An 18,901-nucleotide genomic window follows, 5' to 3' on the forward strand; every position below is an offset into this window, starting at 1 on the left:
ACGCACGCACAGAGTAACACACACACGCACGCACGCACGCACGCACGCACGCAAGCACGCACGCAGAGCACACACACACACACATACACACACACACACAGACACATACACACACACACACACACACACACACACACACAGAAGCATTCACATACATATTCCCATTCACATACACAAACATATATATACATACACAAGGGCAGTGGAGAATGACCTTAGCAGACCCTTATTCATCCAAAAAAAACCTCAGGCTAGACTAGCTCGTAGGTTTAGCACTGAGCTTGTAACCTGTCATTATGTATAAAGATCACACCATCACCATGGAAACGTCATCAAGGCAATGTGTTTGTGCGTGTGTGTGTGTGTGTACACAGCCAACTGGAGCAGGAAGAGAGACGGCGGGTGCAGGAGGTGGAAAAGATGCATGCAAAGGTTTTGGATCTGGAGGATGAGAAGAGAGTACTGCAGGCACAGAACTCCTCGCTGACCCAGGAGCACCGGACCATGGAGCAGGAGCTGCAGCTGTCTGAGCAGGCCCGCAGGTCAGACCCCAAGACCCACAACCTGGCCCCTACATCGACACACCGTGGCCCCTTCACCGACACACCTTGGCCCCTACACTGACACACCTTGGCCCCTACACTGACACACCTTGGCCCCTACAACAGCGCACCTTGGCCTTCACTAACCCACTCTGTACCCACACAAGTCTCCCTCAACCAGTCGACCCAAAGTGAGTGTCTGCCCTGTGTGTGCGGGGGTCCCTCCACCAGGAAGGCGTGCAGCAGGCAGGCTGTGCTGGGCGGCCAGCTGGAGGAGAGTGTGAGGCAGGAGGAGGAGGCTCGTCTGCTGCTGGCCAACCTGCTGACCCTGGCCCAGAGGAGCACCCTGGAGAGAGACCACCTCGCCCTGCTGGTACACAAAGACAGTGCAGCGCACACACACACTCACAGAAATACACACACTTACACACACTCTCACACATACACACGCACTCACAACGCACACACACACACACACACACACACACACACACACACACACACACACACACACACACACACACACACACACACACACACACACACACACACACACACACACACACACATACACACACACACACACACACACGCGTCCTGTCTCTCCATCCCTTGGTACGGGGGTGTGAGTTCTCCCACTCCTCCTAGGTGTATAACCCTTCCTCCCCCGTCCCCAGGCCACGGCCCTGGAGCAGGAGAAGGCAGGAGGCGTCCGCTCGCTCCTGGAGGGAACACTACGGCTCCGCAAGCTCCACGACAAGGTCAAGGTAGGCTCCACCGAAGTCCTCCTCATCTCCTCTGATGAATGCGTTCCAAGAATATTCCACCTGCCAAAGCTCCTCCCCTTTGCAAACATCTGCCCTTCACGCCATCGGTTGTACAACAATATGGACGTAGCGTCCGTGGTGTCATACATTGTGAGGTCGTACAGTTCGCGTCATGGACGGCGTCATCGTTGGACATTTGTGCGACCCGCAGTGCAAACGATCTGTATTTGCCACATTATATTTGCCCTGGAATTAATTGCCGTCTACAGTAGTCTTTGGCCAAAACGAATCATTTACAATGATCCATTCATTAGCCCTAAATGGTTCGTTATGTAACTGATTTTTGCAGTACAAAAATCATAAAAGGCATACAAATTTGTCTCGAAGTTTAAATGCTATTTTTAAGAGGGTTCTGGACAGGGGAGGTTCTGTCCCACTAATGGAGAGTGGACTCCTTCTGGGGGTATCGCTCTGTCTGGGTCCCTGACCTCCAGACAGAGTGATACGGGCTCGCTCTGCATTTAGACGCGGGGGATATCAATCTCGTCTCTGTAGAGAATAATTACAAAACAACCTTTTCAGCATTCGGTTTTGTTTATTCTTGCTGCAACCGAGAATGAACCCCAAAAAATATCACAATGACATTCTATTAGAAATAGGCTGTGGTAGGGATGTGGCAGAGATACGGACATTTAACTCTGGCCCTCTCAGTTCACACACTTAAGGTCATTCTTTAACACTTACAATGGCTTGCTTCACACTGTACATTTAACTGAATGTCTCACTTAATATCATAGTTATATAAGAACATCAACTCAAGATCATACATTTATTTCATTCAATGTGTAGACTGAAATATATATTTTATAATAAATAGGGAAATATATATACCCTATAATTACAAAAAGCCCAGAAGCTTTTATTAAGCTATTAAGCTATATTAAGCACTTTGTAACTGCTGTTTGGAAACAGTGTGGTAATAAATAGAGTTGACTTCCTTATCATCTTCCGCTGTAATGAAACACTCTGCCGTGAAATCAAAGGTCAATGTATAGTCCACCCTGGTAGTGATATCCAGTCCATCCCACTAACTGACATGCTCCCGGCTCACTCATCCATGTCGATAAAACACTTTGTGAGGTTGTTCCAGTCGAATGAGAGGGAGGGAGAGAGAGAGAGAGATCACAAACAAAAAAGTCAGATGCATAGAAAGAAAGGCGGGTAGAAGAACGGATGCACATTGCACATGCAACATTTAGGGAGGAGTACTAATGAAGACTTGAAGAGAGATAGGCAGATATATAGATGGATGGATAGGCCGAAGGGGGGATAGACCATCATTCAGGGTGTGGAGTACAGAGTTGTTAAATCTTCAGTCGACTCCAAGATATTTACCCAGGCAGACAAATGGAGTGACAGCGAGACAGAAAGCTGAATATACATAGACAGATAGATGGATAACGGAAAGGACAGACGGCGGGATAAATGGGAAGATAGACTGTCTTTCTGGCTGTGGTGTAGTGGGTTGTTAAATCTTCAGTCTCAAATCCTTCTCTCTCACTGGAAACACCTGATCTGCCTCCAACTGGGACCCAGCAGGGGACAAACCCAGCCAGCACAGCTGTTCCTACTCCTCGTGTGTGTGTGTGTGTGTGTGTGTGTGTGTGTGTGTGTGTGTGTGTGTGTGTGTGTGTGTGTGTGTGTGTGTGTGTGTGTGTGTGTGTGTGTGTGTGTGTGTGTGTGTGTGTGTTTGTGTGTGTGTGTGTGTAGACCAGTATCGTATCCTGTGAAGTTGAAATTCAATTTTGTGATGCAATGGAAGTTTTGTCGCTGCTTAAAACGGGATCTGTGTCACACATACACACACACACACACACACACACACACACACACACACACACACACACACACACACACACACACACACACACACACAGTATGAATCGCAATTGTCCTATCTATCTGAGCAAGCCGACTGGGGGAATAATACCCTTTATCTCTGTGGGAAGTGATTTCACACCACGTGGCTTATCTCTCTCAAACCGAGTGTTTGTGCTGCACCACATCAAACCCCATGTGCCACGGTTCTCGACACGAGTCTCCCTGCACCTCGCTGTCACCACAGAGACACGGCCCGTCTCTGTCCCCAGGTTCTGTCCTGGGTTTCGGTCCCGGGTTTCTGTCCCAGGGTTCTGTGTGAGAGGAGGTTGGAAGCGTTGGTGATGGTGAAATATTGATGTGCAGAGAGTGTGAGCTGTAGATAGTAACACTGGCTTTGATCTCAAGGAAATCTGAATAAGCTATTCACTGTTTGATTTTTAATATTGCACACATGCAAATACACGCACACACTCATGCACCCGGGTAAAGTGGTAAAAAGCATGCGGTACATGTAGAGTACATGTTGTGTGTGGTGTGGTACATGTTGTGTGTGGAACATGTAGTGTACGGTACATGTAGCGTGTGGTACATGTTTTGTGCGGTACATGTAGCTTTCACTTACTCGACATTGACGCAGAATATCATCTCCAACCTCCTGTAAAAGAGCCTTGCTCAGCCCACTCACGACATTAACCATAGGCCCTTACTGAACACCTTACTCAACCTAAAAACGGTACTCAACTCCCAACCTTGCAATGAATTTCACGGCTAAGTTACACAGGAATATTCACTGTGCCACACGGGGAACAGAACCCATCACCTTAGCGTTAGTGTCTTTCCTAATCAACAACTTGCTGAAATGTTCTGTTTCTATAGCAACAGAGAATACCAGTAATAGATGGAAACAAGGTAGGAGAGAGTGAGGGTTATTTTGTGTTCAGTTTTTCTTTAACTTTATTTAGCATGCATAACAAAAACAATAGGAAGAACTACACACATCCACACAAACACACACCGTGGTGTTTTGCTATAAGTCTTCAGAAGCTTACCTTGTGTTGATGCCCCTCATATAGCCAAATTATCTGCTGTGCATATATGATTCAATAGAGTTTCACGTTTTAATCAAGGTCTAAAATACTGTAGCGAATTGCAGTTTGCAGATGAGGGGGTTACGATGAGTGGGGGTGCATTCTTTAATGCAACCATGTTTTGGCTGCTTTAATTTTTGAGTTTGTTTGATAACCAGCAGTGGGCTGGTTATCACTCTTTCTGTGAAAATCCACACACTTCATCAAAAGCAACCTATATTCACTAACCACAGTGCAAATGAACATCGACGTGTAGCCACGACTGCTATCAGAGGAGTTATCAAGACTTATTTTCAATGATAATCATAGGCCTATGAATGTGAGTATAATTTACTACGATGGATTTAAGAGGACTCTGTGTTAAGAATCGTAAATAGCCTGTTCCCTCTGCCATGACCTACATAGGGGTGGGAAAAATAATCGATTCTTCGACGCATCGCAATTCTCGCTAGAACGATTCTGTCTCGATGCAGATAAATTAATAATCCGATTTTTTTTTTTTTGCCTGCTACAACATTCTGTTCGCCAGAGAGGGATAATTTTAAAATTACAAAAATTATCTTCAGTGTGTATTGGCCAATCTGATTTATCTTGACACGAATCCGATTCAGCCTACGCATTGCATGCCCGCAAACTCACAGCCAGACACAAGAACTCCTTATAATTCAAGAGCAGCTTTTCCTTTAATGACATAGAAAAGAAAGATTAGAAAGAAAATAAAACTGAAGGGTTAGGGTTAGGGCTAACCCTATTTTTTGCATGCTTCCATATTGTGTTATAATGCAAGCTGCATTGATTATTGCATTGTTCATATAAAGTCATGTTTGTGACAAAAGCTTTCTCTCTTATGAAATATTAGATGCGTTAATTCATCTGTCTTTAATGATCATCACAAAAGTAGCAAGTGATTTGCAAACTATGAGTAGCAAACCCAGATGTATATATATCTTTTTGAAAATCACGCATGGAAATGTACTTAAAAAAAATTGTTGCATCGAGATGCATCGATAATCGCTTCAGAATCGAATAGTTTACCTCGTAATCGGAATCAAATCGTGAGGTGCCAAGAGATTCCCACCCCTAGTCCTACAACATGTGTCCACAGTGTCCATGGTGACTATGAAAAAGATACCCCATTGTTATAGGTTTAACTGATGAGGCTTTAGACTGCAAAGCTGCATGCTTTAGTTTTACATTTTAAATGTAAAACTAAATATCTAAATATCTAACCTTAATTCTTAAATCATCAATCAAGAAAACTCATCCCTTGAACCATGGCAATTCGGTGCTGATGTAGATGATTACATGATTGTGGCAGTCCTACTGGCGCCTTACACAATACAGGCCTGACCTCGACATTGTTCTCAACCTTTGACCTATCCGGTCCCCTACCACTGCCCTCAATGGTACACTGACTCGACATACTTATACTTATTCTAACTTAATGTATTGAATAAACGATGTATGAAATAGATGTGACAACCTTTCGCCACTCTCTGGGTCTTTAGTTTCTGGTTCATGGAGGGAAAACAGGTGACCCAAAAAAATTAAACATAAAGTAACAAAATTGTGCTGTCTTTATTATAGTCCTGCACACACACTTCTTCAGAAGCACAGTACAGAGACCGACCGGAGAGCGGTAAAGAGTCACAGACACAGAGAGACAGGAGGAGTTAAGTTGATCACAACAAAGACAGTTCCAGTATAACCACCCACTCTTCTGATTGGTTGGTTGTGGTTTACATCATAGATTATAAAGTGGAGACGTAGGCGGTTGGTTCTAGAGGTCTATTGTCTCCTTTATTGGGGCTGGATCCTAAAAATGTAAACAGTAATAATATACAACATAGAACCATAGCATCTTGGATAATGAAACTATACGGTACGGTAATGCTCGCCGCTCGTAGCTTGAATGACGAAATCAATGCTTGGATATCTGTGCTTGCTGCCAAGTTCACACATACCAACTGCTACCAACGTTGCATCCGCTGAAAAACGGGCGTTTCGAGAATACTCTGTTCTTCGCAAAATGCAAACTTGTATATTGGGACAGTAATTGGACTGCAAAAGATGACATTACACAAGGACACAGATACAGACAAGAACGCAGATTGATTAAGGGTTTAAGTCTCTAATCTCTCAGAACCTTAATTAAGCTTTCATTTTGAAACATTTGAAACCTAATTAATGACATGTTAAAGTGCTCACTGATGCTCCAAAATGCGTCCACAAACGCCTGCATGGGGCCAGTGTGCCCCCTAGTGGTGGCGGCTGTTGGCGGTTAAAGGTTGGAGGTTATTGGTGGTGAACATGTCCAATAGGCTTTGGTCAACCTGGGCCCGCATTCTCTAGCTGTGTGTTGGTGTGTGTTGGGGCGTGGTGCAAGCACCTTAAAGTAACCATCCCTTTAGCATTGTACATTGTAGTCGGTTGTTTTGCCATCTGTCTCTTTCCAGTTGGCTAGGTGGACAGAAGAGTTGACCTCTTGTATACAGAGTGTCTCTTCATCAATAGATTAGTTTACAGCCTCAGGTTCCTCAGACTTCAGATATCTCATGATCTCGGCCAGCAAAGGTCAAATGGATTTTGAAGAAGGAACAGGGAGTTTTGTTTCACGTTGTTGGCCACATGTCCTTAGATAAGTATTATTATTACTATGTTTATGAGTAATGTACGTCTGCCATATAGCAAGGAACAGGGAGGCATCACTGTCTTGAAAAGTAACATCGACCGACTCGCCAGAAGGGCCCTTCGGAGGTTCATGTGAACGGCACCAAGAAAGAAACCATTGTCAGAATGTGAGCTGCGTTGCGTCATATAAACACCACCTGTCGCCACAACAACACCTGAGTCGGTCCAGAGGACATCAATCACCCATGATGCAATCTGTTTTCTCACGGGGGACCAAACAACGGTTGAAGGTGAATCCATGCACCTGTGCCGTCTAATCCCGCAGTGAGTTAGTCACTGACTTATTTAAAATGTTTAATAGGTTTGAAATGGAAATGTCCAATTGTATTGTAAGGAGGGCAGAAGCAGATACACATTACAACTAATAGATATGCTCAGAAGTCATAGGTTGTCGGCATACGGGCTTGTTAGTATGATGTGTTGAATCATTTCATAGACAGAATTTACAGATTTCGACTTTGGGAGAGTCTTAACACAAATCCCTTTTTAATACCCCGATTGCACAAATCAGCTACCGGGTTTCCACTCGCATCGCATCAGCTGACATGCCTTTAATTTGAAAAAAACCAACAACCCTTAAATTCTGGATCGTGCACCTCGTTAAGGGACCTCGTCGACGTCTCACCGGCTGGGGGTCTCCCCGCCCTGGGGGTCTCCCTGCCCTGGGGGTCCCGGTGGCCCTGCCATCAGGCTCCTGTACCGCTCATTCACCCCTCCCCTGGAGGTCACTCGCGCCCTGGCAGAGGCACTAGAAGGCAGATGCCGTAGACCAGGCAGACGGTGAGGCTCGAGGGTACCAGGCTCACACACACAACGCCCAGGGTCACCCTTTGGATCACCAACAGGTAGATTCCCAGCGGCAGCGAGCTCAGGTAGAAGAAGCCCAGCAGCCACAGCAGCACGCTAGGGACGTGTGTGCATGCCTTAAACAGGACGTCCTGTTCCGGCAGCCCCTCGGAGCCCGTCGACAGGGAGTCCAGGCTCTGTTCCGTGTTCAGTTCCGAGGGCGGCGCGGGCACCGCCGCCGCCTCCCGCCCCGAGGGAGGCTCTCCGGGCACCTCCACGACGGTGATGACCAGGCAGTGGGAGGACCGGCGCGAGGGGCTGGAGGCGGAGGAGGACGGGGAGGCGGCGAGGCTGCCGGGGGTCAGCAGCAGCTCGCCGCCGCTGAGGTCGGAGCTCCAGGACTTGTCGCGCGTCGACAGGCGGCACACGACGTCGGCGTCGTCCGGCAGCTCGGACAGCAGCCGGCGGCCGCTCACGCCGGTCTCGTGGCGGCAGAAGGGGCAGGAGATGGCGAGGGATCCGCCCTCGGCCGCGTCCAGGATGCGGCCGAGGCAGCGGGCGCACACCCGGTGAAGGCAGACCAGGACTTTGGGCCGGCGGTTCTGCAGGTTGTAGCGCTGGTAGCAGATCTTGCACTCCATCTCGTCTGGAGGAGGAAGAGGCGGAGGAGGTGAAGGAGGTGGAGCCACCTCCTCGCCTGCAGCGCTCATCGTGCCTTCCTCTGGTAGAGAGAGAGAGACGGAGAGAGAGAACGTTAGAGCTGTAGAGCTCTAACATTAAAAACAACTAAATATAACCATGAAAGATACGCTGTTTTTTTTAAATTAAAACTGCAAAACGAAGCATCGTCATCCTTGTTCAGAGCTCCGGATCCCTTCTGTTAAAAAGAGATCCCTTTAAACTATTCTCTAATAAGAAACATGAACACCTGACCACTCTAAATGACTCAGCCGCTCAGTAGGAACGTCGGAGAGATGAGGTCTGAAGTGTGCCCTCTGGTAAGACAGGGTGTGAGTGTGACCAGATAAGGGCCATGTATCCACAGCTTCTACGACACGGAGCCCCCCAGGGGCTGACGTGTTCGGGCCTGCCTGCCTGTCAGAGGACCCTGCCACGCTGTCACTTCCTGTCACATCAGTGGTACGCTTGTCCTCGGAGCGGCGCCCCCTGCCCACAGAGGGCGCTGTCTCCTCGGGGCCCAGGCGACTCCATCAGCTTCCTGGGTCCAGTACACAGCTGCTACCTCAGTTGGTCTATCTCAGGGGGTCTACCTTATTGAGTCTACCTCCGAGATCTCCCTCAGCAGGTTCACCTCAGGGTCTGTCTCAGGGGGTCTATTGCATCTACCCCTAACAATATGTTATTTCCCTCATGTGCTTTATTATTGTGTATGTTGACGTACTTTCAGGAGGGTGTTAGTAGTTAATGGCTCATAGTTCTAGATTATCTCCCTTGTTGTTAATAGTTCTAAATTGATGTGTGTGTTGAAGTACAATCAGGAGGGTGTTGGTTGGTCGTGGTTAATAGTAATTTTACATCATCTCAATAGCTTTGTTCTTTAATTCCGGTAACACAGGAATAACAGGCATCTAATCGAAAAAAGCATCCTTGTGCCGGTCGCTAGGCAACAAGCTCCCCCGCTGCCAATCAGTCTAACTAACGGAGGGTCACTTATTTACCATCACACTGTGGTCAAAGGAATGCCCAGACTTGTTATGATCCTGTCAGCTCATGACGAGAACAGTATGACCAGTGTCGGCATGGCTTTATGCCTCCGATGCCTCCACTAAACCCCTAGTGTCTTCGTGGAGAACCAGGGGTCCTTCCATTTAGTCATTGGTAACCAGGCAGAGACCTGATTGGCGAGGAAGTGTTGGACCGCGGACGGACAGGAAACTGATTCACTGCTTGAAGTTCTATAGGGGGCTGTCCCTCAAGTGGACTACAGGGATTGCCTTTCTGGAAGTCCAATGCTGAATGAGAAGTTCTATACTCTCCGCCGGTATCGGTTTGAATGCTTAAAAATCCTAATGTTGTAACTAGAGCAATGTCTGGTGATCAACAACCTATAAATAGTGTAAACCAAGTCCCTCAGGTTCAACTAAAACCACCAGCCCTGCCTCTTTACAATTCCCATTGGACCACAAAAAGAAAAACAAAAGTTGGATTATTGTTCTCATGTTATTAATGCAATTTACAATTTGGATGCCAAGCAGTAGTTGCCTGAAGAGCAGAATGCCAAGTTATCCAGACAGACCAGTATCTGACTGAACATTCAATCTGAACAATTTTGTACACAGAGTTGTCGTTCTAGCCTTCGAATTAATAAATGTCATCTTTGTCTGCATCTTTACACACAGAGGTTCATCCAAGGCTACTCCGCTGAGAGTGCTTGTATTTATAAATTAAAAGGTATAATCTCATCTTGGAGTACCTTCCAAACTGACCTGCCTGTTTAGTTTTTTGCACCCCCGTTGTGGTCCATATCATAGTTCGTTTTTGGATGCTACAGTAGCATCTGTAACCATTACTGGTAGAGTCTGGCTCTGAGCTGCCCCCCTCCCCCTCATCCTGCATGGAGTACAGCCTGGCTCTGAACTATCTGCTCCCCCCTCTGCAAAGATCTCTTATCTTTCCCCTCAGAGGAGAAAGTGCCGCAAATCTGTCGTTCACGCCCATGAAATATGGATGGGTCGCGCCTCCATCCGACAGGCTGACTGATGCATATTTTACATGTCGGACTGATGAAAAAGGCCCGGTAGAACTCGCCGGAAGGATTCCACTATCTTCAGCGGTGAGTGCTGCAGCAGGCTGAATATTACAGTATTCTGATGCAGAGCGAAAAACTGCTGGTTCAGGCCTCAGCAGAAGGCATACAGCTGGATGAAACGTCTCGAGCCCTGGACTCAAGAGACAGGCAAGCTCCAGGGAGTTCACCTCCACTCTACTGGGAGTTGCAGTCGGCCTGTGATGCCAACTGTTTTGTCTGGCAGTTAACTGGCCATCTGCTGTATCGGTATCGTAACACCATTTAACTGAAACGCATCTATCCTTGTGATGATCATCAAACGCTAATTGCGGTGTCAACGATTCTCCTCTGTTAATACTGGTTATAGAACAAGTTTAAATGAGGCTTCGGCTTAATAAACAACTCGCCTACAGCTACTCACTAACTACCCCTCGACTCTGTCCTCAGTCTCACTCTGTCCTCTGTCTCACTCTGCGATCAGCCTCACTCTGTCATCAGCCTCACCCTGTCATCAGCCTGAATCTGTCCTCAGTATAACTCTGTCCTCAGTCTCACTCTGTCATCAGTCTCACTCTGTGATCAGTATCACTCTGTCCTCAGCCTCACTCTGTCATCAGCCTCACTCTGTCCTCAGTCTCACTCTGTCCTCATTCATACTCTGTCCTCAGTCTCACTCTGTCCTCATTCATACTCTGTCCTCAGTCTCACTCTGTCACACCCTGGATCAGTCCATTAGGTCCAGTACATTAATTAACCAACCACTCCCCACGCACACCCCTCCCCCCTGTGGTCATGTTGGCCAATGGAGAGCTTTAGAAGAGTAAACCCAACACAATACAGTATAAACTGGTTCTGTGTTGTTTTGAAGGGATGGTATTCTAGTAAACTGGGTTCTGGGGTACGTTGTGCATCCCTCCCAGGTAATAATCATCTTAATGGGCTGCTCTGGCTGTGGGGAAATGAATGCCTCATAATTAATTTGTTGATGTTTGTCTCAATTGGAGCTGAATGAGCATCAATAATGGATGTGGTGTGTAATATGTTGTGTAGTGTTTAATGGGCTGTAGGGTGATCCTGGTGTAATGTGTGTGCAGGCAGAGGCAGTTCCCTTTCAAAGGGTTACTCCGAGGTATTTCAAACTCCACACAAAGTAGGAGCCAGAGACATACTGGCATTGCGCTCTGAAATGTGTTGCTAGGATACGAGAGAGAGAGGAAGCGAGAAAGAGAGAGAGAGACCATCGTTATCCGGTGGCTGCTACGTGTTTGACGAATACAAACGATCAGGTAAATCTGTCAAACTGCTCCTACTGACCTACTGCCCTGCCATCCCAAAATAGCCAAAATATTTCAGTGAAGAGAGCACAGCGTTCTTAAAGAAACAGACTTAGAGTGCGCCGATTGCTAAATCTTTGTCCGGTCAGATGCTGTGTAACTCTTATATACTTATATATATTATATACTCTTCTGTTAAACGGCAAAGCTGTCCTCCATGAAAGACCGAGTCCCAGCTGTTAGGATCTTTCCCCACCTCTCTTATCTCCGCTTTTGTCCTAAACCCTCCAATTGTACGGCAACCACGCACCAAATATTAGCATCTGATTTCAAACCATCGAATGTTTCAGAAAATGCAAATCAACAAGAAAGTCAAAATAGCTGTTTTATTAAAGAATACAAAAAAGTAGTCCCTCCTGGCTGCCTTCAAAATGCACGTCGTTCGCTAGGCAACACACTTTAGCGTCCCTCCGAGAGAAGGCTCGGCTAGAGCGGTTCGCCGGCAATTTATCCTATGGAGCAGTTCACTCACCGTGTGCCTAAGCTTTCGTTAGTCTCTCCATCGCCTTGCTCACTCCCGGAGTAACAACATTTACACCCTCTCCATCATTCACCATATTTTTAGGCTTCAGTGAACTGTGCTATTGCTTTTATACAACTTAAAATTTCGTTCGTTTCTACTTCCAGGCGCGGAGTGATATGCAAACTTTCACAAAATGATTGGGCGTCATAGCAGTTATGTATACGCTCATTATACAACCGTTAGGAACCAATCAGATCGCTGGATTTATGCCACCCGTTGTATAAATATATGTATATATATATATATCTTTCTCACACCTATGGATATAGCTGTTTGTAAGCAGATTGTGTGTGTGTGTGTGTGTGTGTGTGTGTGTGTGTGTGTGTGTGTGTGTGTGGGTGTGCGTGCGTGCGTGCGTGCGTGCGTGCGTGCGTGCGTGCGTGCGTGCGTGCGTGCGTGCGTGCGTGCGTGCGTGCGTGCGTGCGTGCGTGCGTGCGCGCTCAGCATGTTATGCAGCTAAATGTCAGCGTTGAGTGTGCGGAAGCCCCTGGTGTGGCTGGACCTGTGTGTGTGTGTGTGTGTGTGTGCTGCCTGGATAATATCATTTTGGTTCTCGGAACCAGGGAAAAGCCGAACCACAGAGAACTCCCTTCTGTGTCTGACTTACACACACACGTCGCACACACAACACACACAAATACACAGTGTACACACACACACACACACACACACACACACACACACACACACACACACACACACACACACATAAATCCACAGTACAGATACACAACCATATACACTGGCTCCGATACGACCACAAACATCTACATAGAGCCTTTTTCAGTCAACATCATGATACGGTCACAGTGTTGGCTGGAGGCAAATAATGCAAACACTGGAGGCCAGTAGGGATAGTAGGCTGGTATCAACTCTCCATCTTACTGGGTTATGGAGCGCCAGAGGTAAAGCACTGACGGTTGTAGGAATTGATGTGTGACTATGGTTTGTCATGTGCATCTAATCAGCCAAGGGGGAACTGAGAAATATTTGATTGTTCTTCTAACTTTCTTTATTAGAAGTCCTCTCCATTATATAAGAATTATGTAATTAGTAAATGATTAAAAACATGTTTAAGTATGAGATGTAGGATTGTTCATACTGGCCTGCATGTTCAGTTCTCCATTAAGACATGGCTCTCTGTTCTATTTACATTAACCATAGCTCTACAGAACTGACCGGATTTTGCATAGCTCGTTAGTGCTAAACCAAAGCCTCAATCATACCGCCTTACCATTTTGATCGGACTCCAGGGTCGTGGCATGATTTGGAAAGCATCGCTTGTTTTACGTTTGAATAAGGGTTAGGATGAGTCAGAGTCTGAGAGTTGCTCTTCTCTACGACTCAACACTGCCACCGTCATTTGCTATGAAGGCACGTAAGTCATTTGTTTTCAGGGGAAGAACTGGGGAGGGAAAATAAACCCTAATAGAAATAAAGCGATAACATCTATTTGATTATGTGTCTTAGTCGACAACAAGGGTGAAACTGAACTCTTAGATGACGGTTGCGGTGCTGAGTTTGAGAGACCTTACCTCAGCATCGTAAGCTCATTCTGTTGTAAAAATAAACACTTAATAACCGGTAGGACAGGAAACCGTCGAAGGAAAACAACCATGCTTCCATACCAAGTTTCATTGCATAAAAAAAGAATGACATACAGACAAATGTTAGTAAAAAAAAAAAAGCAGATTTTTCTACCCCCCCCCCCCTTAAAACCCGCCCACAAAACAACATTCATGTATACTAACTCCAAAGGTTTCTATATCAATTTATACATGGTGAGTCATGGCCAGAGGGTACTACGCACCCATCCCCCCCCCAGGGGCACCTCACCTGCTCCCGGAGCGCGCGTCTCCCTCGCCTCCCGTCCTCCGGTCGTCTCCCAGTCCTTCATGGGAACGTCAGACCCTCCCCACTCCTCCTCCCGCCGGTCGTCCTCCCGCTTCACCTCTCCTTCATGCCGGCCTTACCCACGCCTCCCCCCCCCCCCCCCCCCGTCAGGTGTACCGCGGGCGTGTGTCGGCGGGCCAGGCGCTGGCGGAGCGGCGGCAGCGGGACCAGGAGTCGGCGTTGGCGTCGAGCCAGCGAGAGATCCTCCGGCTACGGCAGCAGCTGGGAGACAGACAGAGCACCCTGGACACAGTGCTGCAGAGCAAGCAGTACGGAGAGAGAGAGGGGGGGGGAGGGAGGGGGAGCACCAGTGGGAGGGAGGGAGAGAGAGCGGGAGGGGGGGGGGAGGGGGGGGGGAGGAGGGAGGGGGGGGGGGAGGAGGGAGGGGGGAGCACCGGAGGGAGGGAGGGGGGGAGCACCCGTGTCAGAGAGGGAGGGAGGGAGGGAGGAGGGAGGGAGGCACTAAGGGAAGGAGGGGGGGAGGAGGAGAAGGAGGGAGGGAGGGAGGGAGAGAGGGAGGAGGAGAAGGAGGGAGGGAGAGGAGGAAGAAGGAAGGATGGAAGCACTAGTGTCAGAGAGGGAGGGAGGGAGACATTGCAGGTGGGAGGAGGGTGAGAAGGGGAGAGAGAGATGGAAGAGAGAGGGAGGGAGGGAGGGATGGGAAGCAACAGTGTCAGAGAGGGAGGGGAGAGGGAGAGATAGAGATAGTGAGAGAGGAACAGTGTGCATCAGAGAGAGAGAGAGTGAGAGAGAGGAACAGTGAGCATTAGAGACAGAAAGAGAGAGTGAGAGAGAGAGGAACAGTGTGTATCAGAGAGAGAGAGAGAGGGGAATAGTGTGCATCAGAGATAGTGAGAGAGAGAGGAACAGTGCATCAGAGAGAGAGAGTGAGAGAGAGGAACAGTGTGCATTAGAGAGAGAGAGAGAGAGAGAGAGAGAGAGAGAGAGAGAGAGAGAGAGAGAGAGAGGAACAGTGTGAATCAGAGCAGCCCAAACATTATGAAAATATATCTATTTACCCGTCCCAGGAATGGCGTGACGAATACAGAGCTATTCACCTCTGCTGTGATTTGTCCTGCAGGGATCTGGAGGCGGAGCTCGGGGTGGTGTGGGAGGCGGCCACCCGGGAGGAGCAGGGGATGAGGGAGACGCTCCTGAACAACTCTCCCAGTCGGGGCGTCCAGAGCCTGGGTCTCCTGGGCAGGACCGGCCCTGACTGGTTCTCGGAGGCGGCAGAGCCATCAGCGCCCCTCAAGGCCCACCACCACCACCACTCAGCCAATGACGTTGAGAAGCTCGGGCTGGACTTCTACTCCTGAGGCTCCAAGGCGAGAGGGGAAGCTCGCTCCTCCTCTTTCGTCACAGTGCGCCACTAAACACTAAACACAAACCAATCAACTCTTTTCTACCGTCTGGACAATGCGTTGTTTAAAGTAATGCTTTTTTTTGTAAACATCTTGAACTAGGGCACACTCCCAGAATTGCAGGCTGTATCTGCTCTCAAAGTGTCTTCTGGACTGCAAGTCCCACACTGACTGTTACTGCGCTCAAATGATCTTCTGGACCACAACTCCCACACAGACTGTTACCTCTCAAAAAATTGTCTTCTGGACTACAACTCCCACACTGCTGGCTGCAACCACTCTCAAATTGTCTTCTGGACTACAACTCCCAATCTGTCTGTAACTACTCAAATTGTCTTCTGGACTACAACTCCCACACTGCAGACGGTAACTGCAATAAAATATTGTGTTCTGGACTACAACTCCCACACTGCAGTTTGTGTGTGTGTGTGTGTGTGTGTGTGTGTGTGTGTGTGTGTGTGTGTGTGTGTGTGTGTGTGTGTGTGTGTGTGTGTGTGTGACGTGTGCGTACAGCTCAGTGTGGTTCTTTGTGACCGCGGCGTCAGCCAAGCGAGATTTATGTATACATATATAATATATATTTATGGACATTGACATAAATATCCTCCAGGCCAATCATTAAGGCCACCATTTTAATGATTTATTCTCTAAACAAGTTTAACCAGTGGTTCTCAAATGGGTATGCGTACCCCTAGGGGTACTTTTGAGTACTGCAAGGGGTACTCATTTTATTTTCACCCTGAGCGAGTTTGTGGTTGAAATGTAAATCTGAAAACACGAGAAAGGAGAATCTATGAAAAGAAGAATAGAAGAGAACAAAATACAATTGAAAATAAAAGATACCAATTCCAGAAATATATTATTTCAATCGAAATGAAATCATTTATTGCTGGTAATTAAGCAGTGGCACACAATATAAACTGTCAGAAAAAGACTACTGAGGGAAGTTAATTTCACCATCAACATAAGTTGAGCCTCTTTTTTTTCACATGTGAATTGGGTTTCCAACTGGCCTAAACTATTTTCGTTGGCCAAGTCCGACCTAAGTGATTCTGACTATTGGCGACAACATTATTGAAGTCAATATGACAAGAACGCATGGATCAAAAGAGTGCTTGTTGTAGAGACCAACTTCGGAAAAATGTAGTTCCATCGTAGAGACGCTAGAGGTCAGCAATACTCCAAGTCGCGCAATGACGTCGGTTAGGAAAAGTGGAGTCAAATTCATTTTAAACAGTGCTGTCTTTTCCTATGTTCGAAAGGGAGCACCTTTTCATCTCTCCTTGACCCGATGACGTTTTCCACAAAGGTTAAATAAAGGAGGCATAAAGATTAGGAGATTTGACTATTCGTAGGTACAGGGCCGGATTAACAAATCATAGGCCCCTGGGCACAAATGTCTGAAGGCAATTTTTCATCAATTTTTCTTCTCTACCGCGGTTTTTTTTTTTCACCATAGGTGGACTGGCTCAATTGACAGGTTATGGGAGGGGGGTTAACTGTCACATTAGGCCACTATATTGTTCAGAATCATTATATTCCTGTTCTTATGACATTCGTTTTAATAATGAATTTTAAATGAATACCCATTAACATTCATAAAAAAAAGTTTCTTTCGTGTGGTGCCCCCCCACTGGCTGGGAATGGTTGGGGCCCCTGGGCACAGTGCCGTGTGCCCAAATGGTAGATCCGGCCCTGCGTAGGTAGAGTCCCTGGTGTTCTATATCTATGTTCGTGAAGATTTCCGTCAACGAGAGCTGACTTTAACGTCATTGTTCTCAGCCACTCCCTCTGGTCGCTGTTTGGACGCACAGAATTTGGACGGAAAAACCCGCGAACATACCGCAAACCCAGCCGTAGCACTGAAGGGAAATGAAAATTGAGCGGAAGTACTTAGGCGGGCGGAGCCAGGCTACCAGCTTAATACAAGACACTGTAAAGCAGCCTTGAGTATGAGAAAGGCGCTCTATATAATAAACATTATTATTACTAATTTAGCCAGATCCTCCACCGCTGTAACCACACGCTCGTCTCTGACAGATCTCTGTGCAATTTCTGGGTCGCACGTCCAGGGAGCTCCCAGACATTGCGCCACAGAGGTTGTTCTGGTCTGGACAGGCGGGCAGTTCATGGCGGATCGCCTTATCCCCGTCCCCCACCCAGAACCAACGGCTACGCAGGTAACGCAGACCCGTCCACACCTGTCGAGACAAGAGCACCATCACTTAAACACACCTGGAGAGAACAGACCACCAACACTTAAACACACCTGGAGAGACAAGAGCGCCAAGACCACTTAAACACATCTGGAGAGAACAGACGACCCACACTTAATCACACCTGGGGAGACCAGACCTTCACCACTTAAATACATAGCTTGTAAATGCTTAATTTGGCAACAAATTTAACACCTTTCAAGTTAAACAGGATATTTGGGGGATGTGATTACAATTTTCTGTATTCTATTGAGTAGCTTAATCAAGTAGACCTACTTGATAATGCTTGGGGTTGAGGGGATTTTGTTTAGACAAAAAAACAATCAAAATGACTCACTTTAAAGGCGTTTTTTGGTGCGATGGATGCATATGATTCGAGCTATGTGTTAAAGTGCATGACGTGGAGCCTGCGCACTGTCAGCAACAGACAGACTGACTTCCTACCTCGTCGGTTGCAGCCTTCTCTGCTTCTCCCTTCGCAAAGACGTGGTCGTCGTGCGTCTCCAAGGTGGCCAGGTCGTGGCACATACCCCAGCTCGATGGCAGATCCCTGCAGTGTTGCAGGGCCTCTTCCCAGGTCTTCTCCTCACTGATCAGAACCAGATTGTTGTCGGCACAGAAGAATTTTTTGTCCTTGTCACATTTCTCAGATTTCAAGCCGTCTGATTTCCACTTTGCACAATGCTTATCATCCTTCGGTTCGTCGTCTGTACACCAAAACAAGGCTTAATTAACACCGTGGATTGGGAATAAAAAGATAATAAATGCAATACTTCCATATCACTACCCTTTGATGTAATACTCCAGTTAAAATGTTTCTTTTCATGTTTTGCTCACCGCTTTTCCAGCGAAGGACACCAAGCGGCTCCCCTCCGGCCCACGTCCAAACGCCATCAGTTCGGCGGAGACCAACCCAGCCTTCGCCACTAAGCGTGGCCTCATGTTCCGCATCCCTGACGGTGAGCAGGCCTCTGTGGTTTGTTCTGCAGTATTGATCGGCCGCTTCCCATTTCAATTTGAATTCGACGAAGCAGTATCCTCTTAGGTCAGAAGACACCAGGTGCATT

General features: G+C 47.4%; 2 protein-coding genes across 3 annotated transcripts in view; one reads left to right on the forward strand and one right to left on the reverse strand.

Moving 5' to 3' along the window:
* The window catches only part of cep89 (centrosomal protein 89), a 25,237-nt gene extending 9,212 nt beyond the window's left edge, over positions 1-16,025 (forward strand). For both annotated transcript variants that reach the window (XM_030376668.1, XM_030376669.1), the window contains exons 16-20: positions 375-542; positions 774-915; positions 1,220-1,309; positions 14,366-14,523; positions 15,336-16,025. In XM_030376668.1, the coding sequence (XP_030232528.1) occupies positions 375-542; positions 774-915; positions 1,220-1,309; positions 14,366-14,523; positions 15,336-15,573 (796 nt within the window). In that variant the 3' untranslated portion in view covers positions 15,574-16,025. The remainder of the gene's footprint in view (positions 1-374; positions 543-773; positions 916-1,219; positions 1,310-14,365; positions 14,524-15,335) is intronic.
* Positions 5,250-14,322, reverse strand: zgc:165481 (E3 ubiquitin-protein ligase RNF182). The gene is made up of 2 exons (XM_030376747.1): positions 14,198-14,322; positions 5,250-8,476 (listed from the first exon to the last, which is right to left on the reverse strand). Exons 1-2 carry the CDS (start codon positions 14,256-14,258, stop codon positions 7,695-7,697), a joined length of 843 nt encoding a protein of 280 aa, XP_030232607.1. The 5' UTR covers positions 14,259-14,322; the 3' UTR covers positions 5,250-7,694.
* Positions 16,026-18,901: the final 2,876 nt, after the last annotated feature.

This window comes from Gadus morhua, chromosome 14, assembly GCF_902167405.1.
Source record: "Gadus morhua chromosome 14, gadMor3.0, whole genome shotgun sequence".
Taxonomy (NCBI): domain Eukaryota; kingdom Metazoa; phylum Chordata; class Actinopteri; order Gadiformes; family Gadidae; genus Gadus; species Gadus morhua.